Below are 25,524 nucleotides of genomic sequence, written 5' to 3'. Positions count from 1 at the left end.
GGGGTTATTCTAACTTTGGAGGAGGTGTTAATCTGTCCCAAAAGTGACGGAAAAGTGATGGATTTACCACCAGCCGTATTACGAGTCCATTATATCCTATGGAACTCGTAATACCGCTGGTGGTATATCCGTCACTTTACCGTCACTTTTGGGACGGATTAACACTCCTCCAAAGTTAGAATAACCCCCTTAGTGTATTCGATTTGATGAGCTGGCATGTAGTTACAGACCTCATGTATTTAAGTCTAGTCCAAACAGATCAAAAAACCTCAACAGGTAGCTCCTGAGAGTACTGTTCAACTACATGAAATATGTTTTGGCCACACTGTTCCTTCTAAAGCATGCAAAGATAGTATTTTGAACAAATATTTAGAAACTTAACACAGGCAACACTCATTTATACTTTCGGGCTGTCCTCATAGACACACACAATGTGGTGACTGGTGATTTCCTTTGAATGCAGCATTAATGCCCCAGGTATGCTCATAAACCCATGTACTGTATACCAATATTTACCCCAGACCACATGCTAGCTGTGCCTTCCAGTATAGTGTGCTGTGTCACACCTGGGTAAATCACACCTTGTTTATAAACTGGCTCCTTAATGTTTACAGTGGAGCGGGTCCTTGCCACTTCTTTGTCAAAGATAAAGCTGGGTGAAATACAGTGAACCATATTTTATGGCACTTTTCCAATTTCATGATATAAACCTCCATAAATTTGGATATAAACCTATGCATACGTGATTTTGCCTATTCACATACTCTTTTCAGTACCTCATGGTTATGAACTTATAGAATTATAGATGTGTAAAAGTGAGTAACCAGAATGCTTTTCACAAAGGGGTTGTGAGTGATATCAAATGAACAAATAGAGCTAAGCTCGAGTTATATGTGATGGCACTTAAAAGCCCACAATGAAAAACGTCCCTGTAACTCAGTTACCCACCTATAATTTTATGTTACTTTTGGTTACCAAAATCATCTTCCCTGTTTATAGCTGCTTGATTGGGGTAAAAGAATAATGAGAGAGACATACATAATATAGCATGTCTTCTTTGTTCCACATCTGAATAAATACCTTACCTGCCACCCTTATCCAACCCACACCATCTTCCCTACCTTTTCCCCCCCCCCACCACCTGCAACTGTGCATTCTGCTTTCAGGCAAAGTGACCAAAACCATCACCGAACGGACAGGATCTCAGAAAATTCCATAACCCTTGTCTGGAAGGTCTTTATGATGAAGCAACAGAGGCTAATGAGTTTTGTTATCAATGGTTGCTAAGTCATTGCAGTGAATTACTAGATTTGGTATTTATTGTAAAAGAAAAAGACTCTATGGATGCACTGAGTAACAACAGAGTTCACCGCAGTATATTAGAGCATGTCACCCACCTCTCTCTTAAAAACCAATATTCAACCAATACCCTTTCAACCATGGACTCTGAAATGGCAAACAACATAAATCAGAGTGTTTTACAACCTTATTAGGGGTGGGATGCACTATATACATTCTACACTACAGCACAGTACATTTCTAGGAAATGGAGGCTCTTTCTGAGAATCCACACTCAGGACCCACAGAAAGTACAGTTTATGTTCTGCCAACTTTGTGTTGAAGTGGCACGTGATGTCATCTTTGAAAATGGAAAGTCTTCTGAGATGCATGAAAAAAAGGAGTCAATAGTATACCAATGAAAGAAATCTACATTGTGAATTTAGAACGTTTGTGAAGAAGTGAACGGCAGCGGAAATTGTAGCCCTGATTGTGTGAAGAGGGGACAACAAGCATTGGTAGATTTTTTAGTGACACTAGGGATACATTTAAAAGAGAAAGTGAAGATACAGACTATCCAATGATAGTTAAGAATATCTTCCTTTAGGTATTTTGTAATCAATATTTACTTTTGAAAACACAGAACGCTTTACATGCTTTCCTTTTCTATGTATCAAAAGAGCAATGTGCCAGAAGCTTTTCAATAGTAAATCTTACTTGGTTGTTTCAGAGGCTTCCTTCAGTTCTTCATCCAGTCTGCAGGGACACAAGTTATTGAAGCAGCAAAGGGAAGCAGAGGAAGGAAGAAGCAGGCACAGCGTAAGAAAGAAGCGATGCAAAGCCAAGCAAAAAACACAACTCAGCTGCATGCTCTAAAATACCCTCCTCACCCAAGGACTCTTGAAATTACATTTTCCCACAAATGGGCAGCACTCTTGGGGTCAGATGTACAAAGGCATTTTGGCTTGACATAAGGTCCAATTTGTAAAATCGGGCCTTTTGTGACCTCAACCAGGCATTTTGGTATGTTACAAACCCAAACCGATAACTGGTAAAATGGTACTGAATCACAATTTAGGTATGCGACTAATTACCAAATCAGTATTCAAAAGGGGCATGTTTAGGGTGCCCCTCTAAAATACCGATTTGGAATGGGCTGTATTCATGTTTTGCAACTGAAATCCAATAGCAAAAGATGAATGCTTTACTGACTACACAAACATAGAAGTAAACCATTTGCAAACCAACAGGTGTTCCCAATGGACCCTTTCTCCTTTTTCAATACTCTCAAAAACATTTTTTTACAAGTACCACCATCTAGTCTTAAAATATGTTAGTTAAACTTCTCACTTTTTTTAAACATGTCCTGTCTTTCAAGGAAAACAGGCTTCACCTAAAGAACTACTGCTTTATTTAAAAACAATCACAGACATGATGGTCGGCTGACCCTAGCAGGCTGCCATCCCTCGGATGCAGTGCTTAATTTGAGCCGGTGATTGCCGGTGGGAGGCTGCAGCACTTACTTTTGGGGACCGCCACTTGTTTCTCCTTATCAGACATTTCTAGAGCAAGATAAGGAAAAACACACAAAATGGAAAGAAGAAGGAAGAGAAAGACAGAAAATGTGGCACCAAGGCAATACAGAGAAACCAGTAGGAGAGCGATAACAGGACAAGAAGTGTCTGGCAGCAAATTAAAAAAGCCTGAAGTGGATTCAGGACTAGGTATACTTGATATTCAGAACGCTGACATTTTATAGCACCAGTCGTGGATTTCTAAGCAGTGCTTTGAAGGGTGGCACATGCATTACAGATAAAGCACTGCTCTGATGTCTGCAATCATTCAGGATCAGAATTTGTGAACTCAGTAATAGTCATGACATAAGTTGAATTGCGACCCTCTACAATTCAGCATTTTGTGAACCGGTCTATTAATACATAGGTCGGTTTGCAAAATACCACACTGGTCGCAAAAATACTGGTTGCAAACTGCAACCAGTATTTTGCAACTAGTGCTTCATACATCTGGCTCATTCATGGGCTGTGAAGCTATACTTTTGACTTTGTGACTTCCTGGTGCACTGGAGTCTTTGTACGTATTTTGTTGCTGTTTTCGAAATTCTACGTGTCATGGGGTTTACTAACTCATCATGATCGCATTAGCAAAGCGATATCGGGTTGCCCTTGAAGCAGGCATCATACAGAGGCGCGGTGACGGGGTTTGGGCCTTACATGCTGACCAGAGGGTAGTATACCATCAATTGCTCTGTGAGACACCGAGGAGTTAGTTGCAGCCTGGGTCAAAATCGTTTAAGTTGCAGCGGTGGAGGTCGATCTCAACAGCATTGATTAAAAAAAGACACCTAATTACAGTCAAGTAAGAAGAACAAACTCTTTCAGCGCTGCTGTTGAGGTCACCTCCACAAACGGAGGGGAGTTCTTAGCAAACATACAGCTTTTATGGAGAGGAGCAGGGCCTGCAGAACAACTATTTACCTCACGCTTCTTGAAAAACACCTTTCTTCCTCATACCTTCCAATATAAAATGGTATGGTGAGCAGTTGAAAGAATAACACATCGAAAACACAGAGAGCTGGTGCCATTTGTATGCACAATTACAGGGACATTAAACCAGCAGAACGTTTTACATTAATAGCAAACTTAATCTACACACAGATGTTCTTCTGAGATGCTATTACATTGTTTACATTCTCCACAGTAAGTGTTTTACGGTTGACTTTTTGTAATAGGTGTGTACAATCTGCCCCGTGAGTAATTACCCTTCTACCACAAAGATTTATAAAAAGTGTATATACTTGTAAAAAAAATGTATCCATTGCATGCCAGCAGAATATCAATTATGAATGTTAAAGAATGCTCCCTAGACAGTCATTTTTAAATGGGTTAAACAATCCACTTATAGGAGAGAGCAAGAACAATAATTGAAAAGAGCAACATATATGCTCCAATTGTTTTTTTTAAATATAATCTTAATATATAGAAAGATATCTTTGCACCAAGAGTAAAAAAAAAAAAAAAACACTAGACCCCCCCCTCTTTGAAAAACATCCACATAACAGTGTGACAAATTTCAAGCAAAAAACACATAAAGACGATAGGAGGGGAGAGTTCCAGGACAAGTAAAGGTCAATATAGTGTATGAGAGGTCACTTTTCTCACATTTTCCATTGAATGCTTTCTGTTTCAATAAAGGTTATGCCCTATAGAATTCCAGATTGTCAACGTTTCTGTCCCATACCTCTAATTTTATAGGACCATCCTGACCCCTTCAGAGCAAAAAAACACTTTAAAGAAAAATAAATTATGTGAATTCATAGTAATAATTAAAAAAAAAACAAGCACGGTCTGCTGTGATTGTTTTTTATGAAGCTCTGAGTGGGTCAGGTCCAGGGGGCATGGAAAATATACGGAGGGGGGCACCTCCAGGGCTTATTTTTGCCTCGGGACCACCACTTTCCTGGGGCTAAAATGCTAATTGCATGCAGGGATGCCACACATGCAATTAGCATGCGTGGCCTCCCCACAGCCTCAGGGACTACCACCATCCTGGGGCAATGTTGCAGTGTGTATGAGGGAGGCGCTTGCACCCACCCCGGACCCGGGGACCACCACATCCCTGGGGATAATATGAATTAATGAGAGGGTTCTGTTTCAGACACCCCAGCCCAGGGACTGCCACCTTCCTGGGGCAATGTTGCAGTGTGTGTGGGGGAGGTGTATGCCCCCCGGACCTGGGGAACACCACATCCCCGGGGCTGATATGAATTAATGAGGGGGGTCCATTTTGGACCCACCACCACAGGGACCACCACCGCAGGAAGTTTTCATTAAATACATTGTGGAGAGGGCCACATGGCCACTGCCCTTGGGCAGCCCTCGGGACTGCCACCTCCCCAGGGCTACAATAAAAGAGTTACAGGGGTCCATTTTGGATCCCGGAGTCCCGGGACCACCACCTCCCCTGGGCAATGCTCATTGGAGGGGGGCCACAGAGCACCCCTCAAGGAGCCATTGATGGCCCTGGAGACAGCCATCACCCAGGGATGGCTTCTGGTATGTCCTGGGGTGCCCACCCGGGACATCGCTTTTTTCTTTTGCTGGGTAGGCGCTAACAGCTCCCACCCAGCAAAAGCAAACAAAGTCCGCTTTCTGACAGCAAGAGCTGTCAAACATTTCCCTCTGTCAGAAAGTGTAGTTTTCATCTGGTTCCGTGCACACAATATGGGTGCAGGAAAACGGATTAAAACATTGCTCCCACAAGCAGGGAGCTGCTTTAAACAGCAGCTCCCTGCTTGTGGTAGCAATGCCAGCTCCTGCATGACATGGGAGCTGGCTAGGACCACAGGCCTTGAGATTCCCCCTGCGGTTCTTTCACTCTCTCTCTCTCTCTTCCACTCTATAGTGGGATGGAGGAATGAAAGAGAGATTGTCATTGCAATGGTTTCTCCAAACAATTACTTTAAAGAGTAGGACTGGCAAGATGTTTGGTACGAATGTGGTAGTTACGTCTAGATGCAGAGCAGAACAGTGATGTCTGACCTAATGGTCACCGTCTTTCATTCAGAAGGCTGAAGGTTCACATCCTAGTATCGCCTGGCAGTGTGTTTGTTTATTTACTAGTGCTTTGACTGTTAAGCCTTCCTAGTGATGGAACATTCACATTATTTTCCAATTACATGCTTGGGTTTGACTGTCATAGCTATGTCTGGAAGCATCACAGTGAGGAGTCATCTATGGCCTAAAGGGTTCAGTCACAGACCTTCGCACTGAAAAGCTGAAGGTTCTGCTCCAGGTGTGCCCGTCGTCTTTTTCCTTCTTTAATTTCTTTCAAACATCAAAGTTTAAGGTTCATACTAAAAGATTATCTCACTCTTTTTAATTGACAAATATATTTTGCTTTTCAATTTGTCCAGAATATCTCATACTAAGTATATCAGCAAACAAAGCCTAAAAAACTCTCTATCTTTCTCCCTCTCACTCTCTTTCTCTCTTCTCTTTCAATCTTTCTGACTCTCACACATCCACACCCACTCAGACCTTTACATATCCACCCACAGACCCACTTAGACACTCACGCACTCACACACAGACCCACTCAGACCCTCGTGTACCCACTCACAGCTGCACTCAGACCCTCATGAACCCACTCACAGACTCACACAGACACTCACACACCCACTCTCACACCCAGCCACCCCTATTCTCACACCCAGAGAGGCATTTCATGGCCAACTCCCCCTGTGCACGGCCAAAGGCTGTGTGCAGCATGGGGTTGGGTGTTTATGGAGTTGCCTGCAGCATCTTCCCACAGGCGAGACTCTGTGGCCAACCCCCACTTCGCACAGCCAAAGGCCATGTGCTGCATGGTGTTGGATTGTATATAGGTTAGCCCTAAGATAACTATAACTCATGCCCTCACCATGCACTGCTAATTACCACACAAATAGTGGGGGCAGGAGTTATAGTTACCTTAGGGCACGAGTTATAGTTACTTGAGATAACTAACTATAACAGATGAATTTCTATGGTTTTGTACATTTAAAATGTAAGCCTAACTATAGTGCCTCCAAAACCTATCTATCTATATATATATATATATATATATATATATATATATATATATATATATATATATGGAAAATGTCACTTACCCAGTGTACATCTGTTCGTGGCATTAGTCGCTGCAGATTCACATGCTGTGCACATCCCGCCATCGGGTGTTTGGCTCGGAGTGTTACAAGTTGTTTTTCTTCGAAGAAGTCTTTTCGAGTCACGAGATCGAGGGACTCCTCCCATTTCGGCTCCATTGCGCATGGGCGTCGACTCCATCTTAGATTGTTTTCCCCGCAGAGAGTGAGGTAGGAGTTGTGTATGCTAGTAACAGTGCCCATGCAATGGAGTGAATACGTATGTAAATAATGTAGTTTAAAGTAATATATTTATAAATTTACAAATGTTCAAGATCAACTTCTAAACGGCTACAGGCTCCCGGGGAGGCGGGTGGGCGCATGTGAATCTGCAGCGACTAATGCCACGAACAGATGTACACTGGGTAAGTGACATTTTCCGTTCGATGGCATGTGTAGCTGCAGATACACATGCTGTGCATAGACTAGTAAGCAGTTATCTCCCTAAAAGCGGTGGTTCAGCCTGTAGGAGTTGAAGTTGTTTGAAACAATGTTCGTAGTACTGCTTGACCTACTGTGGCTTGTTGTGGCGTTAACACATCTACACAGTAGTGTTTGGTAAATGTATGAGGCGTAGACCATGTAGCTGCCTTACATATTTCGGTCATTGGAATATTTCCTAGAAAGGCCATGGTAGCACCTTTCTTTCTAGTTGAGTGTGCCTTTGGTGTAATAGGCAGTTCTCTTTTTGCTTTAAGATAACAGGTTTCAATGCACTTAACTATCCATCTAGCAATGCCTTGTTTAGAAATTGGATTTCCTGTATGAGGTTTTTGGAAAGCAATAAATAATTGTTTTGTTTTTCGAATTAGTTTTGTTCTGTCAATGTAGTAAATTAACGCTCTTTTGATGTCTAATGTATCTAGTGCTCTTTCAGCTACAGAATCTGGCTGTGGGAAGAACACTGGTAATTCTACTGTTTGATTCAAGTGGAACGGTGATATGACTTTTGGTAAAAATTTAGGATTTGTCCGTAGAACTACTTTATGCTTGTGTATTTGAATAAATGGTTCTTGTATGGTAAATGCTTGAATCTCACTTACTCTTCTTAGAGATGTGATGGCAATTAAAAATGCAACTTTCCATGTTAAGTATTGCATTTCACAAGAGTGCATGGGCTCAAAAGGTGGACCCATGAGTCGTGTTAAGACAATGTTAAGGTTCCATGAAGGAACTGGTGGTGTTCTTGGTGGTATAATTCTCTTTAGGCCTTCCATAAACGCTTTTATGACTGGTATCCTAAATAGTGAAGTTGAGTGCGTAATTTGCAGGTAAGCTGAAATTGCGGTAAGATGTATCTTAATGGAAGAAAAAGCTTGCTTTGACTTTTGCAAATGTAGTAAATATCTTACGATGTCTTTGGCAGATGCGTGTAAGGGTTGAATTTGATTATTATGGCAGTAATAAACAAATCTTTTCCACTTATTTGCATAGCAATGTCTAGTGGTAGGTTTCCTAGCTTGTTTTATGACCTCCATACATTCCTGTGCAAGGTCTAAGTGTCCAAACTCTAGGACTTCAGGAGCCAAATTGCTAGATTCAGCGATGCTGGATTTGGGTGTCTGATCTGTTGTTTGTGTTGCGTTAACAGATCTGATCTGTTTGGTAGTTTGACATGAGGCACTACTGAGAGGTCTAGTAGTGTTGTGTACCAAGGTTGTCTTGCCCATGTTGGCGCTATTAGTATGAGTCTGAGTTTGTTTTGACTCAACTTGTTTACCAGATATGGAAGGAGTGGGAGAGGGGGAAAAGCGTAAGCAAATATCCCTGACGAACTCATCCATAACGCATTGCCCTGAGACTGATCTTGTGGGTACCTGGATGCGAAGTTTCAGCATTTTGCGTTTTCCTTTGTTGCAAATAGATCTATTTGTGGTGTTCCCCAACTCTGGAAGTAAGTGTTCAGTATTTGGGGGTGAATCTCCCATTCGTGGATCTGTTGGTGATCCCGAGAGAGATTGTCTGCTAACTGATTCTGAATTCCTGGAATAAATTGTGCTATTAGGCGAATGTGGTTGTGAATCGCCCAATGCCATATTCTCTGTGCCAGGAGACACAACTGTGTTGAGTGTGTCCCTCCCTCTTTGTTTAGGTAATACATCGTTGTCATGTTGTCTGTTTTGACAAGAATGTGTTTGTGGCTTATTATGGGTTGAAATGCTTTCAGTGCTAGAAATACTGCCAATAGTTCTAAGTGATTTATGTGAAACTGTTTTTGATGAGTGTCCCATTGTCCTTGGATGCTGTGTTGATTGAGGTGTGCTCCCCACCCTATCATGGAGGCATCTGTCGTTATTACATATTGTGGCACTGGGTCTTGGAAAGGCCGCCCTTGGTTTAAATTTATACTGTTCCACCATTGAAGCGAGGTGTATGTTTGGCGGTCTACCAACACCAGATCCAGAAGTTGACCCTGTGCCTGTGACCATTGTGATGCTAGGCACTGTTGTAAGGGCCGCATGTGCAACCTTGCGTTTGGGACAATGGCTATGCATGAGGACATCATGCCTAGGAGTTTCATCACCATTTTGACTTGTATTTTTTGTTTTGGATACATGGCCTGTATTACATTGTGAAATGCCTGAACCCTTTGTTGACTTGGAGCGGCAATCCCTTTTGCTGTGTTGATTGTCGCCCCTAAGTATTGCTGTGTTTGACACAGCAGAAGGTGTGACTTTGTGTAGTTGATTGAGAAACCTAGTTTGTGGAGGGTTTCTATGACATATTTTGTGTGTTGTGAACACCGTTCTAGCGTGTTGGTTTTGATTAACCAATCATCTAGGTACGGGAACACATGTATTTGGTGCCTTCTGATATGTGCAGCTACGACTGCCCGGCATTTTGTAAAAACTCTTGGCGCAGTTGTTATTCGGAATGGCAACAACTTGAATTGGTAATGTACCCCTTGGAACACAAACCTTAAGTACTTTCTGTGTGAAGGATGTATCGGTATATGGAAATATGCATCCTTTAGGTCTAGTGTTGTCATGTAGTCTTGTTGTTTGAGCAGTGGGATTACGTCCTGTAATGTCACCATGTGAAAGTGATCTGATTTGATGTAGGTATTTAATGTTCTGAGATCTAATATAGGTCTCAGGCTCTTGTCTTTTTTGGGTATAAGAAAGTACAGAGAGTAAACTCCTGTTCCTTTCTGTTGGTTTGGTACTAATTCTATTGCTTCTTTCTGTAGCAATGCCTGAACTTCTAGTCCTAGAAGATCTATATGTTGTTTTGACATATTGTGTGTTTTCGGTGGGACGTTTGGAGGGAATTTGAGAAATTCTATGCAATAACCATGCTGTACAATTGCCAGTACCCAAGTGTCTGTTGTTATCTCCTCCCAATGTTTGTAAAATTTGCTTAGTCTCCTCCCCACAGGTGTTATGTGTTGGGGATGTGTGACTTGGAAGTCACTGCTTGTTTTGAGGAGTTTTGGGGCTCTGGAACTTCCCTCTATTCTTTTGGAACTGTCCCCCTCTATATTGCCCCCGAAAACGTCCCCGCTGATATTGGCTTTGATAAGTGGGCCTTGCTTGTGAGGTTGTGGCCTGTGTAGGTTGACCTCGAAACCCTCCCCTAAATTGTGTTTTGCGAAAAGTGCCTCTGCTCTGTGGGGAGTAGAGTGCGCCCATGGCTTTTGCCGTAGCAGTATCTTTTTTGAGTTTCTCAATAGCAGTGTCGACTTCCGGCCCAAACAACTGCTGTTCATTAAAGGGCATATTCAGCACGGCTTGTTGTATTTCCGGCTTGAATCCTGACGTACGCAACCATGTGTGTCTCCTTATCGTTATTGCAGTATTTACTGTCCTTGCAGCCGTATCCGCTGCATCCATTGCTGACCGTATCTGATTATTGGAGATACTTTGTCCTTCTTCCACCACTTGTTGTGCCCTTTTCTGGAACTCTTTGGGTAAGTGTTCTATGAAATGCTGCATTTCGTCCCAATGATCTCTATCGTATCTCGACAAAAGTGCTTGTGAGTTGGCAATGCGCCATTGGTTTGCTGCTTGTGCTGCAACCCTTTTACCCGCAGCATCAAATTTGTGACTCTCCTTGTCTGGAGGTGGTGCGTCTCCCGAGGTATGAGAGTTTGCTCTCTTGCGAGCTGCCCCGACAACCACAGAGTCTGGTATTAATTGCTGCGTAATATAAACAGGGTCTGTTGGCGGTGGCTTGTACTTCTTCTCCACCCTTGGAGTTATGGCTCTGCCTTTTACAGGATCCTGAAATATTTGTTTGGAATGTTTTAGCATTCCCGGGAGCATAGGTAAGCTTTGGTATTGGCTATGAGTGGAGGATAGTGTATTAAACAAAAAGTCATCCTCAATTGGTTCTGCATGCAAGGTGACGTTATGAAAAGCAGGTGCCCTTGAGACCACCTGCGTGTAGGATGTACTGTCTTCAGGTGGCGACGGCCTCGCAGGGTAACAGTCTGGGCTGTTATCTGATACAGGAGCATCATAAAGGTCCCATGCGTTGGGATCATCTTGACTCATTGCAGTATGAGTCGGGGATTGCATCAGTGGTGGAGTGGCTACCGGTGATGTGGGCATTGATGGTGGTGGAGATGGTAGTGGAGTTGTTTGTCTTGCCACCTTTGCCTGTGGCTGCTTGTCCATTTCTTGAAAGGCAAGTCTTCTTTTCATCTTAATTGGGGGAAGAGTGCTTATTTTCCCTGTGTCTTTTTGAATGTGGAACCTTCTTTGAGTGTAGTCTGGCTCTACTGATTCAAGTTCTTCTCCGAACTTATGTCCTTGCATCTGGGAGGACAATCCCTGTTCCTCTGTGTAGGAACCTGTTTTGGGTTGCGAGGCTGGATGTTTCGGAATCGAAACCTTTTCGGTCGCCTTTTTGGGCTCCGAGGAAACCTTCTTTATTTTCGGCGTCGTGGTGTCTTGGTGCCGACCCATTTAGGTGCCACTGTCTCGGTGCCGAATCTGCTCGGAGCCGCTGTCTCGGCCCGAGATTGCTGTGTGGCGGTATCTCGACCGGAGTCGGATGACTTCGCCACAAGCGTGCCCTTTTTCGGTGCCGATGATCAGTCACCTATTTTTCGGGTTAAGCCATGGCCTGTTGGCGGTGGCGTCCCCTGGGCTTTTGTTGTCTTCTCGTGAGTTTTATGTTTCGACGTCTTACTCACGGTTTTCGGCGTTTCTTCGGGATCGAGTTCGTCCGAGTCCGATTCCTGGATGGAGAAGGTTTCTTCTTCCTCCTCGAAATGCCCTTGTCCTGTCGGCGCCGACGCCATGTGCAGTCTTCTCGCTCTTCGGTCTCTTAATGTCTTCCTCGACCGAAACGCTCGACAGGCTTCACAGGTATCCTCCTTGTGCTCTGGAGACAGACACAAGTTACAGACCAGATGCTGATCTGTATACGGATACTTGTTATGACATTTTGGGCAGAAGCGGAATGGGGTCCGTTCCATCAGCCTTGAAGAGACACGTGGCCGGGCCGAACAGGCCCCGACGGGGGATCGAAAAAACCCCGAAGGGCCACCGGAGCTCTTCAAAAGTCGGTGTCGATCTGTTGTAACTAACCCGTTATCGAACGCAAACAATACCGACGATTTGTCCGAGATTCTAACTAACTTTCCGACCTGAAACACGGAGCGAAAAGGAACACGTCCAAACCCGATGGCGGAAAAAAAACAATCTAAGATGGAGTCGATGCCCATGCGCAATGGAGCCGAAATGGGAGGAGTCCCTTGATCTTGTGACTCGAAAAGACTTCTTCGAAGAAAAACAACTTGTAAACCTCCGAGCCCAACACCAGATGGCGGGATGTGCACAGCATGTGTATCTGCAGCTACACACGCCATCGAACATATATATATATATATATATATTTAATTACTGATCATGCTGCCTGCGATAAAAGGAATATTAATGATAATCATGATGCTAGTATAGGGCATTTCTGAAACTATTTACCATCTTGTCTTCATAATGCTGCTATATTTTAGGTCAGGGTTCTGCAAAGTCGGTCCTGGGGTGACGGGTCCATGCCAGGTTTTTAGTATATACACATTTAGAAAAAAGATTTTCAGAAATCTAAATTTTTCTAAATGTGGATATGCTAAAACTCTGGCATGGACCCGGCTCTCCAAGCCCGACTTTGTAGAACCCTGTTTAAGGTTCAATTAACCCCTTCGCTGCCAGGCCTTTTATGCATGTGGCATACATAATGTATGCAAAGAGGGTGTTCCTCCATCACGGGGGATGAAAAAATGACACAAACAAATCTAAGAGTTTTCTTTAAGTCATTTTTTTTGGCAGTTTTAACGCCTGCTCAGCGGAGGTTCAGAGCAGGTGTTAAAAAGGGACACACCATTGTACTGCTCAGAGTTAGCACCAAAATGTTTGCGTTAACCCTGAACAGTACATCATTAGCGTCAAAAATGTTGAAGCTACTGCCCCCTATCCTTTGCCATGGTGCACCGTATCATAGATACGGCGCACACATGGTGGTGGTAGGGGGGCACTAAGGGATGTAAGGAAACTGGAGCTGCACTGGTTGCAACGCCACTTTCCTTAAATCACGTGTCAGGGGTTGTTTTTGTTCATTCCAGGTTGGCTTGGATGGTATTTTACCAATTCAAAGCTGCAATACTGTGCCTGGAGTGGTTAAAGGCTTTTCTCAATTACAGCTCAGCAAGGTTAGCACTGTGCTAATCCTATGCCTAAAGAATTTTCTGTAAAATGGCAATCCTCTCATATATATATATATATATATGATAGATAGATAGATAGATAGATAGATAGATAGATAGATAGATAGATAGATAGATAGATAGATAGATAGATAGATATTTGTAATTGTACAGCTCTATCAAAGAGTTGTCTTGGGCAAATATTATCATCAGTGATGCAGGCCTCAATTGTGTATGGAGACATATGTTAAATCCAAAGGGTTTTTAAAGTTGGAGTGTTGTTACGTAGTGTTAAAGCCTGTAGACAGTTATTATTTTATATGAAATCTCACCGAGTACTTTAGCAGTTACAGCCTTTGGTGTGCACCACCCATCTCACAAACCCTGGGTATAAATGATTTGCACTGTGATGATCCTTGCTAGACTCTTCCAGGAGCACTTGACAGCTTTAGTTGCCTATCAGGCTCTTGTAATAAAAGAAATGCTCAAATATATGTACATGTGTATATCAATACAAGTGGACTTTGGATCCAAGTTCTCTCCTACTTTTGGACTATTTGACTGGCATTTACATTCTGCTTCCACCCATAGTAGTATACGGCATGAAGGCAATTTGTCAGCCCGCTTCAGCCATCTGTATTTCCCTGTGAGTGGCAGCATTATGCCTGCTCACATCAGCCTGAAAATAAAAGTGAAGGGACCAGTGACCCAGTACTATAGTTTCCCGCTTGTTTTCCTTTTACAGTTCCCTTTTTACTAATTTCTTACTGTCTTTTTATTTTGCTTTCTTATAAGGTTCTGCAGTCTCCCAGGCAGTGTTACAGGGGTGCTTTCTTACCTCTCATTTTTAGGTCGCAGTCTAACAGACAGCGCTCTGTGTGGTATGCGAAAGACATCTTGGGGAGTCTCAGAAAGCTGACCTGGTAATGCATTCTGTCCGTTGCTTGCCATTGACCTTGCGGTTTGTAACTCAAGTTTTCTGGCTTTCTGTTTGCTGGCTTTATGTGCTTTAAGTTCTTCAGCTCGAGTTTGTACCTTCCCATGCCAAAGCTGTGTTACCAGTATTCTTCCATGAACACATTTTCTGCAATAAACAGGTCTGTAATCTTGTTCTTATCTCGTCATATGTACTGGGCATTCAAAGGTCGAGGTCAAATGTCAAGCTGTGTTTTTGAAGGAGCCTGGTGTTTATTTTGCTTTCAGTTGGCTTTAACAGCGTTTACAGGAAAAAGGAATGAAGTGTACATTCTCCAATGAGAATGCTTCTGTCCTTTTTAGGGTCGAGCCTGCGTAGAATGCGCTTGCACATGAGTATCGCTTGCGAGACGCCATAGTAGTTAGAAAAGGGCTCGGAGCCCCGTCCATATCACTTCAGTGTCTTTCATTAGTTCATGGGCTTGACTTTCAAAATCTGCTTGCTTTTATTAGTGGAAGGCACGCACATGTCATGCCTTTTCCGGTGGTTAGCCCTCCTCGAGTGCAACAACCAAGTACTGAAAACATACGAGACTCGCTGTTTTCTATCCGGTTTGTGTACTACTTTTTCTCTTTTTCCACAGTGCTATCTTGCTTGATTAGCATCGCGCTCGGTTTTTTCCATTTAATGAGGCAAGAAAAGTCCAGTTGGGAGTTTACAACTGTTAATAGCTCTAACTCGGAGAAATGCGAGACCCGTTGCATTGCAAATGCTTGTTTATTTTAGACATGGCCATCTCAAAACATATCTCATTCTGCAACTGCACAAAACATCTGCCTTTCATTCGTGGGGCACGAAGTTCACTATTGGCATTGTCGGGTTGGGTGGGTGCATGACCATTTCTAAAATCATGATTGAAAACTACTACTTGCCCTGATTTAGTCTGATGTAATAGTCCTACTAAAATGAAATAGTTCTGCATGTGAATGAAATAAATTTTGGGTATTTTTGCAAAGTCTTTTTTCATATTCAAAATGTTTTTGAAAAATTTCTTTACAAATGAAGGTGGCCCGGAAGTTAAGTGTGCAGGACACCCTTGTTACTTGCTTTTTTTCATGTCAATTAACTTGTAAATAAATGCTTGCCCATTTTCAGCGGGGGCGCACGCAAAGTTCAGGAGGTCGCTTTCTGGGACTTCACTGATTTAGTCTGATGTACAATTACTATTATGGTGTAAAAGATCTACATGTGAATGAAATACATTTTGGGATATTTTGCTGAGACGTTTTCATATTTAACACATTTTTTTTGCAAAATGTCCTCTTCTTTGGTGAGTCAGTTTAATTTGTGGAAATGCCTTCTTTGGAAAAAAACAACATTCCGGTCTCAGCTTCAGCCTACCATATGGTGATCTTGGCCAATTTACACTGGTTACCACCCTTTCACTAACAAGCACAGAATATGATCTTTTCACAGAAAAGCGCCAGCCACATTGAAACACAATTAAACAATGCTTGGTTTTCACTTTGATGTGTAAATATACTTTATTTATGACATCTGTGGCAACATTGTTTTAGAGAGTTGGATAAGTTTAAAGGCACTTGGTATTAAAGCTTTTATGTTTATGTTTACCTACCCAATAATTACCTATTCTGTCTGGAACTGTGCCTTTTTCAGAACACATATATTACTGGACATTAATGATTTTCTCATTTGTCTTGCGAGCGCTAGCATCATGTTTGAATAGTGCAATGACACAGGGCCAAAACCTCTAGGAAACTCACAGAACACAGATTATTGCTATTGTTTACTGTTAAACAAGCAGCCATGAGTGCAATTACCTGGCAGGCACTAAGGCCATGTTTTTTGGAATGGTGCAGCAGGTGCAGGGTAACAGGGGCCAAAAACTCTAGGAAACCTACTGAACACCAACTATTGCTATATTTTACTACTAAACAAGCAGTCACAAGTGTAGTTACCTTGCAGGCACTAGCACCATGATTTTAATGGTGCAGCAAATGCAGTGGCACAGGGGCCAAAAGCTCTAGGAAACTCACTGAACACCAATTATTGCTAGATTTTACTACTACCCCAACTCGGAACTAGCTATGGATGATATCTGGCCACTCCTTAATGACCCTCTGCCCTTCCAGTGTATCCTGTGCTGCAGTGCGAGTGCCACCTCCTCCACAGCCGCCTTAGCGCTTCCTGACCCTTCCCCTCTCCCCTCACGGGCTCTCTCCCTCACAGGCTTCCTTTTCTCCTCACCTAGGACACTGGCACACCTTAAAAGTATACCAATCATCTTTTTTACAGGATGGGCAGCTTTGATAAACAAGTATTTTCAAAACAATGGGTCTCACGTTCGCTCGAGTTAGAGCTATTAGCGTTGTAAATTCCTAACTTGACTTTTCTTGCCACACAAACGGAAACTAAAAAACAGTTGACATAAACGAGCGGATTCAAAGCACCACTGCCGCCATGAGAGTGAGCGCCAAGGAGAGACATAAATAGAAAAACAATCTACCTCTCGGTCAAAGTTATCAGCAAAAGTGCAATTATCCTTGCAACATGGTCGATGGCCAAGGTGGTAACAAAACCACCCCAAGGAAGCACAAACGTAAAGCAGCTACCAACAAAAACAAAAGATTTTTAAAAGGCAAGCACATGAACGAGTGATAGTGATGGGCATGTGGTGGGCGTGGCTAAAAGCCCAGATACATACTAACATGTGGGAAAAGCAGCGCTTGCCCACTGCTATGCTCAACCTAAAAAGCACTGAAAAGTTATATAACATATTTCAGAGCTTTATAAGAGCACCAGTTATATTGCACAAAAATAACTTTTTAATGGCATTTGGGAGATTACATGGTTTGGCCAGGATCACAGGATGTTGAGCTGAAACTGAGACTCAAACATGGTTTCCCAAGCCAGCAGCTCCTTCCGTTACTTTATATCTTCATTATAACCATCTGCAACATGTACATGAAACATTGACAATGACAATAGATTTTGCATAGGCTAAATCTACTGGCATTGCCAATGGTTGTTTTTTTATTATTACATATAATACCATCTTGAAATACATACATTCAGGATGTGCGTTGTATGAAAACCGCTCCAACATTTGATTTACTAAAATGTTGTTTATATAGAATAGCAACATAGGCCATCCAAAGTGTGCACATAACTGACTTGTCTCAGTTCACTATTGACCTTGCCAGGGTGGGTGGAAGCATAAACGATTCAAAATGTATGTTTGAAAACTATTCCTTAAAAATAATACTTGCACTGATTTAGCCTGATGTACTACTACTAGGATAAAACAGTTCTCCATGTGAAAAAAATACATTTTGGGAATTTTTGAAGAGACTTTTTCATATTTTACACGTTTGTTGAAGAATGTCTTTAAAAATGTAGGTTGCCCAAACATTAACTGTGCAGGACACTCTAGTTATTTGCTTTCTTACACGTCGATTAACTTGTAAATAACTGCTTGCCATGCAAACGTCAGGAGTGTGCTTGTGGTCACCAAACTATAGATCTACAGGGATGCTATACTGTAGTATAGATTAAACAGCAGCGCTGGCTTCAGTGCAGCATGGCTATAAAGAAAATAAAGCAGTCAACCCTGAAAGTGTCATAAAGCTTTTTTATCTTTATTTTCAGTCATTTGCAACATGGCTAAAAAACATTGGCAAAGCCAATAGATCTCGCATAGGCAAGACCTATTGGCTTGGCCAATGCATGTTCATTCTGATGTGCACCGCATCTTGTACAAACACTAATCAGCATGAAGTACAAAGCTGTGTTCAATTTTAATATGCCGGAAAGTACAAATGTGTTGTTTAAATAGAACATTGATGTGCATTAATTTATGTGCACCTTGGGTTTAAACTATTATCTATTTTTTCAACGTGTAGTTTTGTTTTGGTGATAAAGCTGTGTTGCCCCGCTTACAGCAATAGAGTTAAAAAACTTGAAACGTTGTTTGCTAACACACGCTAAATCTATGCTTCACTGAAGGGTTATGCATGGTTTGTGAGATCTTCATTTAACTTATCAGGTATAAGTGAAATAAAGTATTGTACATAATGTCCATCAAGCTGGAAACAGCAAGGGAAATATCTGTATTTTCCTTTGTTTTTGCTGATTAGTAATGCAATTTCTCTTTCCAACCTGCTGCCCTGTCACACTAATACAATAAAGTCGGATACAGACCTGGATAGACCTTTCTATTTCCTTAAGAAAGTGCTGCTATCCTGCACCTGGGCAATAAATTCTGAATCAGCGATAGATAGACCTCCCTTGCCATTCTCATAACATTTACCACTGATTTATATTATTACATCAAAAGCACTATTTTAACAGAGGAAAAGGGATATACTGATTAGGTCGCTTGCAGAGGACTGCTAAAACTCCAAGCTATCTCATAAAACCATTAAACATTGTGGGTCCTATTCATATGAAAAAAACGTAAAGGTACAGGCGGAGACGGGTTCATTTTCTGTCTATGAACATTCCCACTATTCTGCCCGGAAAGCTTCACTAAGTACAGGTTGCAAGTGTTCACCTGGGAATATCATGCAACATTTCCCCAAACCTTCTGTTCTCCCTGTCCAGAGTGCTACATGGCCTAGAACCTCACACATTGGGATCTGAACCTCCTCTACCAATGCACTTTTTTTCTCCTCAAGGAAAATATTTTTTTCCGTGGAGTAAGTACTTGGCTCACACCTCCAGTAAATCTAGAGGTATTACACACCCCTTCCCATCCTGGAAGGGGAGTTACTCCAGCCCTTGGCTGAAGCAAATCTACCATTTCGAGGGTGGAAATGAGTTGAAGAAGAATTTGGAAATGCCCAGAAACAATCATGTCCAAGGCAAGCGCACCTTTGAATGCCCACTTCTCACCTCTTGATGGGATTTACTACTGCAGATTCTCTACACTCGTGATGGATAATTCTGCAGTAGTAAAAGCATTTACAGCAGATAGAAATCCCTTTGTGAATTCCAGGCAGTCCCAAAAGAGGCGTGCTCTAGTTTAAAGGTATTCTGAAGTTGGAAAATCTATTTGAAACTAAGTTCCTGTGTGATTCTTCGCTCCTTCACGTGGGCTCAGCAATGACAAAAGTATAGCTGAATGCAATCTGTTCACCAAAAAATATGGTCTGTACGAGCCCAGTCGGTTCTGTCCCTTCGAGCCGTCTGCACAGGCCCAGATTAGCATTTTAGCGTGCATTTACTTTCAGTGTAATCAGCACATAAAACAAGACGGGCAACACTATCTGAAGAAATAACACATGTGCTAAGTTCACCATGGTCTTCCAGGGGCGTTAACCTGATCGCCAGGTGCAAAAGGGATCACTCTCATTTCCTTGAATTCTCACATTACCTGAAATGTGGAGCTTTTGTAGACCCATGGACCCAAGCTTGCTTCCCACTGTCTGATACTAGAACAAAGGTTGTTCTCGCTTGCTTCTTAAAAGGCAGCCAAGCAGCCTGGTTTTATTATAAGCTGTGAGGATGTTGCAGCCTTATAACTGCAGGTAGTGATTCTGATGGTGTAATTAGAGTAGACCTCGACTCAGCCAGAATCACATTAGTGCATCTGAAGGTGGGTCCCCCTGGTGGCAGAGCACGGGATCATCAAACCAGGAGAAGTAATGTAGTGGACGCCACTTTACATGAATTGTTACCACTTCTATTGATCTGGGTTAAGATGTGGAAAGCTACAAGACCTAGAAGACAGAAATGTTTAAAGGAGCACAAGCAGGCTTTTCAAACAGCATTTTAGTCCCCAGTATTTTGGGAATAAAGATTTCCAGGATTTCCAGAGAGAATTAGCAAAATCCTTCATGGGAGACTAAAATACTTGCATTGCTCAGAAAAGGTAAAATAATCAACCACCTACCGCCATTCCATAAAAATATATTATTGTCACAGCTATCACTATCTCTAAACTCAAATACTATTACACCTTTTACATCCACATACCGGATCACACAGACACAAACAGTGATGTCCAAATTCCAAATGGATAGTCTTTCATCAGTCAAACGATCATGAGCACATCCATCTTCTGGTAAACAACCCGACCTACCAGTCGAATCGCACATAAGATCATCCACCCACACCATCCATGATGGTGAGGTGGATTTTATGTTGATACTGCTCACGATATACAGGTTCACCAAGCATTTTGGAAAATCAGGGTCACTGAATGCTGATAGCAGATATGCAGTGAGGCTGTTTCTGACCCACTGAAACACAGTGGATCCTGCAAAGAAGTGAGGCGCAAAAACGACAAGCAGGGGTGACAAAAAAAATCTGATAATTTTTTATGAATGCCTATTACAGACCAACTGCAAATCAAGCATTTAGGAACATGCATTTCTCTACTCATGCATGTTTTCTACAGTAGGTTACAACCAAATAAAATTAAGAGAAGAGGAAACAAATTATATAATGAAAACCTTTATTCACCTTAGTACTTTGGTTGTTTTTCATCAACTACCACATGTGAGACACAATTAAGCTGTGCATAACCGTGGGCAGCCCCAGTGATTTCACACAACACATCAAATGGCTAATGCAGAATGTACTTACTTAATAATGCTCTCAGGAATGTGCACATACTCCATAGGAATCAGGTCACTGAGCTCTGCCAGACTGGAGACATATTTTATCTTGCTGCTGAATTTTGAGCTGAAACAATGGACATAAATTCCATGTAAAGCAATAAACACAAACAGGCCAACCAAAGCACTAACTAATGTTTGATCAGTTGAATGTGCCCGATTTTTTTTTCAAAGTGGCAAACAAGTCTCAAACGTTGTGCAAGCGTAAGTGGTTGTCAGCTTGTCCAAACTGAACTTCAGAAGAAAGATTTGTAAAACCGAGTAAAACATGCAAATTGTTGTTTCAATGACAAAATATCTCACAACAAGCATATTATAATAGCAGTCCATTTTCCTCACTGTCTGTCAATATTTGGTGTTTTTTTTTACTTTTTTGATTAAAAGTTTTAATATAATTGATTCATATTTTTTAAAAGACAAAAGGAGCGTATTGCACTGATCCACAACACCAACTTACAAATGGCTAAAAAATCAGACTTTAATAGTTACAGACAGATCACGTTGGACTTCACAAACAAACATTTCAACAAGAAGCAGAACACGTTATATGACATTGAACGTCCCCAGAGTGTCATTAGTTCAACCAATAAAACAGCGAGTGAAAGAAAAGCTAAAGGTTAAATCAAAGTGCCATGAAGTAAAACGCAATTCACAAATAGGTATTTTTTTCATTTCACAGTCATAACCTGACCTAATTTGCTGCCAATGCAAAGGCCGCCTATGAAGTTTCACTTCTACCCTAGAAGTGGAATTCCTTTACCAATGCATACACACCACATTCCAGTAATCTACTCGGCTAAATGTTCCACAAACGTTTGACAGTTTGATGTTTAGCCAGTTAGAGCAGCTGACATGCTTACCCACAAAACATTCTTTCAATATTTCAGCCAATCGAAGTAGGACGTAAAGACAAAAAACATTTAATTTGGGACATGATTGACCTCATTCAGAGGATCATAACACCTGTATAGATCCACTACCATAAAGCCTTAAAAGATTGTGTTCATATTTTCATAAAACAACTAACAGAGTGATGGGAGGGAAGTTTGAATGAATAATATGAATCACTGGTTATTGCTTTGGGGGCCACATTCCAATTCATTGTTTTTCACCAACTGTGCCAGTTTGGACATAGACCCACCATGTACAAACCAGAATTGGTCCTGCTCTGATAGGAACACTGGAGTCTCAACAGATGGGAACACAAGCAACCCCAGGCCAGGTTTGCCCTACCCAAGCTTTGTCAGTAAGGAATTATTTGAGACCTAACACAGAGTAAGTAAGGGGGCGACATCTGGACACACCTTTCGAAATTAGGACGTCATGTGTAAGAAAAACAAAGTGATGAATTAAATGCCTGAATTAACCACAGGCACTAGGGGCTCTCGGGCCGTATTCCAGCCAATTACTTTGCACTCCGTGGCACTCTAAACCGAGATCTGCCATATACAAATACGTCTTTGCCCTGCTTTAGTAGCAATAGTCCAGCTCGAACATGTCCATGTTTAAATTGCAGTCACTGAGTTAGCATGTCCTGTTCGGAAGGTATCTAGGATGAATATGCACGGCACATAGGTAAATCAGTTGTGTAACAAAGGGCTCCGCAGCCCCGTGGCGCAATGGGGCGAGCTCCAGGGGGGCCCTCAGCAGAATACAATGTGCATTGGCAGCAGGCCTCTGACTAGGTCCAGGAGGGATGGGGCCCCCTCAAGGTACTTTGCAGGGGGGACCCCTCAAGTTTCGTTGCAGCACTGAAGTGAATTGAAGTATTTTGCTACCGGTGATACTGCAGAACGTATCGAGTCAATAAAAAGTCTGTGGATTATTGTATACTGACAATCCGAGAGAAAGGCAAAAAGATGTACGAATGAGCATCATAGTCATATACTTAATTGCCACATGGAAGCGGCAACTGTTACTGGATACCCGGATACGGAAGTAAATAGGAGGGGTGTGCCTGAGTGAGTACCAAAACGCGTGGCAGATGACATTGTACATTCTTTGTCAAGTATTTAAAGGTTACATGTAGGTGATTGAGAATAACCTATTGGCATAGGAGACTGGTCTAATGAATCTAAGTATCATAGGATAATTAATCTGTGGGGGTCCTGAATTCATTTACATTTCTCTCTTTTGCTTCATGGATAAACTAATGCCCATGATGATAGGTTTTCCAGGTGCTGGCCTAAAATGCCGCACAGTTTCGAAATATGTTGTGAGATGTGCTGAATGTCCAAGTAGGTTATTCATTTAACTGAGGAATTAGTCTGCATTTAATCAAAGAGCCTGAATTTAGAATCAAGCGATTGTTCGCATACCTTTGTACAGGTAGCAAACTAGGCAAAGGTTTTATATCTCAGGCACTTGTTCAGAAGAGGATTTCCAAATATCTCTGTAGTTAACTAATTGCACTGCTATGGAGACTTACAATGTTTTATAGTGTTAGACGTAAATGAATTATTTATTTCCGTATCTAAAAGGGGTGTCAGATGACGTACCCAAACTTTAAGCCTTGAGTCACCAAAAGGTATTCAGTTCCATGCCAGTTGTACAACAAGCATTTACAATGCATCGGGTCTCGCGTTTGCTCGTGTTAGAGCCGATCGCGTTGTAAACTCCTAACCCGACTTTTCACCTATCGGGCAAAAGTGCATTTATGCAAGTAACCCGAAAAAGTGAAATCAAGTAGGTAAAGCGCTCGACTTCTGCCAAGCGAGATCGGGCTCCTAAATTAGAGAAAAAAAAGTCCACGAGCTCGATGGAAAACAGCGAGCCTCGCATGTTTTCTGTACTTGGTCGCTGCGCTCGAGGAGGGCTTGCCACCGGAAAAGGCATGCCATATGCGTGCCTTCGACTAATGAAAGCAAGCAGATTTAATTAGGGAAGCCCACGAACCAATAAAAAGCACTGACGTGAAGTTGACAGGGCTCCGAGCCCTTTTATAAATACAAAAGAGTCTCCCTGCTATACGCATGCGCGAGCGCATGCAAAGCAGGCTCGACCCTAAAAAGGAATTTAAGACAATAACTTATCACAATTTCTGTATAGTATGCCTAAGCTTCATTTGGGAGAAATTCTATCTTCCCCAGGGAACCTGGAAATGAAGAGGTAGTAAATCTTTATAATTGGCAAATTTAGCTGTTAGAAGTCTTGTTCAGGCCTTTGTGGCTTAGCTATCATTATGAGTGAAGGCGGTGCTGGGGCACAAGGTCCCAAGGAGCTGAAGAGCCCACTATCCTCCAATTATGACTGCATTTTCTTAGTTTGCAATAAGGCCCATGGCACCCTTGTGACATCACTTGCTGGCCTATAACACAATAATCATATTGAGAAAAAGAATTGAGACAATGGAAGTGGAAGAATATTGATACTGTGATTTGGATATTCTTCTACACTCTGACCCATCATTGATGGCAGTGAAACATCACAAGGAGAGTCTGTAAAAGCAGCAGGCACTTTGAGAACTTGGAAGTCTCCAGATTTGCCTTTTAGATGAACAGATTAATGCCTTATTCAGGTAAACAGAGGGGTTTGAATTATTCGCTGTCATTTGATATTAGAGACATATGGACTATCTTGCAGAGGAAAGACACAATTTATATTTTATGTTACAAATTTGCCAAAAAATGCGCTAAAGTCCTGATCAATAGCAGATGAAAGCTTCAGGGAGACATCAGGAGGACAGGTAAAAGAGCAAACATGTTAAGTCTTTGGAAACGGTAAACATAAATTTTTGAACAAGGTCTTCCAGAAAGAGAATGCCCACTGGATGCATTCTCAAATACGGTTAGAAACACACACAGGCAGAAAAACACAAACACAGAAACAAATGCTGTAGGAAACTGGGTTACTTTTTGACAGAGGTGAAACCCCACTCAAGCAGCAACCACACTCCTTGTCAGGGTGGAGACACCAGAAGGATCCAAATGAACCCATGCTTAACTCTCTGGTAGCTTGGCACACAGCAGTCAGGTTTAACTTAAAGGCAATGTGTATGCTGCACTTCAAACAGTGATAATGTAAAAACACAACACAATAAGAATTCCACACCCAATTAGAAATATAGAGTACATTTCAATAAATAAATCAAGACGAAAATAACAAACAAACCCAATCAGTAGAGCCTGTGACATGCAAGTTTAAATATTTCAGTGAAAATAATACCAGAAAGCACAAAGCAGCACTGTGGTTTTTCCAGTTGTGTAGGACCAAGGCAAAGTCACAAGTTCATTCTGACTGCGATGGAGCATGGGTCTTCTAGAGGTTCGCCTAGAGGTTCACACTTAGGCTCGATGAACACACTGCTTTAATCCTGGCTGAGAAGAGATGCAGA

General features: G+C 42.0%; 1 protein-coding gene across 14 annotated transcripts in view; it reads right to left on the bottom strand.

The window, feature by feature from the left end:
* The window catches only part of LOC138288601 (protein prune homolog 2-like), a 400,651-nt gene that overhangs the window by 105,143 nt on the left and 269,984 nt on the right, over positions 1–25,524 (bottom strand). For 6 of the 14 annotated variants that reach the window (XM_069230106.1, XM_069230109.1, XM_069230100.1 and 3 more), the window contains exons 8-10: positions 21,160–21,258; positions 3,774–3,809; positions 1,996–2,034 (exon numbers count right to left, since the gene is read on the bottom strand). In XM_069230106.1, the coding sequence (XP_069086207.1) occupies positions 1,996–2,034; positions 3,774–3,809; positions 21,160–21,258 (174 nt within the window). The remainder of the gene's footprint in view (positions 1–1,995; positions 2,035–3,773; positions 3,810–21,159; positions 21,259–25,524) is intronic. The other 8 variants (XM_069230108.1, XM_069230111.1, XM_069230116.1 and 5 more) reach the window with 3 other exon arrangements.

The sequence above is a fragment of the Pleurodeles waltl genome, chromosome 1_1, assembly GCF_031143425.1.
Source record: "Pleurodeles waltl isolate 20211129_DDA chromosome 1_1, aPleWal1.hap1.20221129, whole genome shotgun sequence".
In the NCBI taxonomy this organism is placed as follows: Eukaryota; Metazoa; Chordata; class Amphibia; order Caudata; family Salamandridae; genus Pleurodeles; species Pleurodeles waltl.
This window is presented reverse-complemented; position numbering and strand designations above follow the sequence as displayed.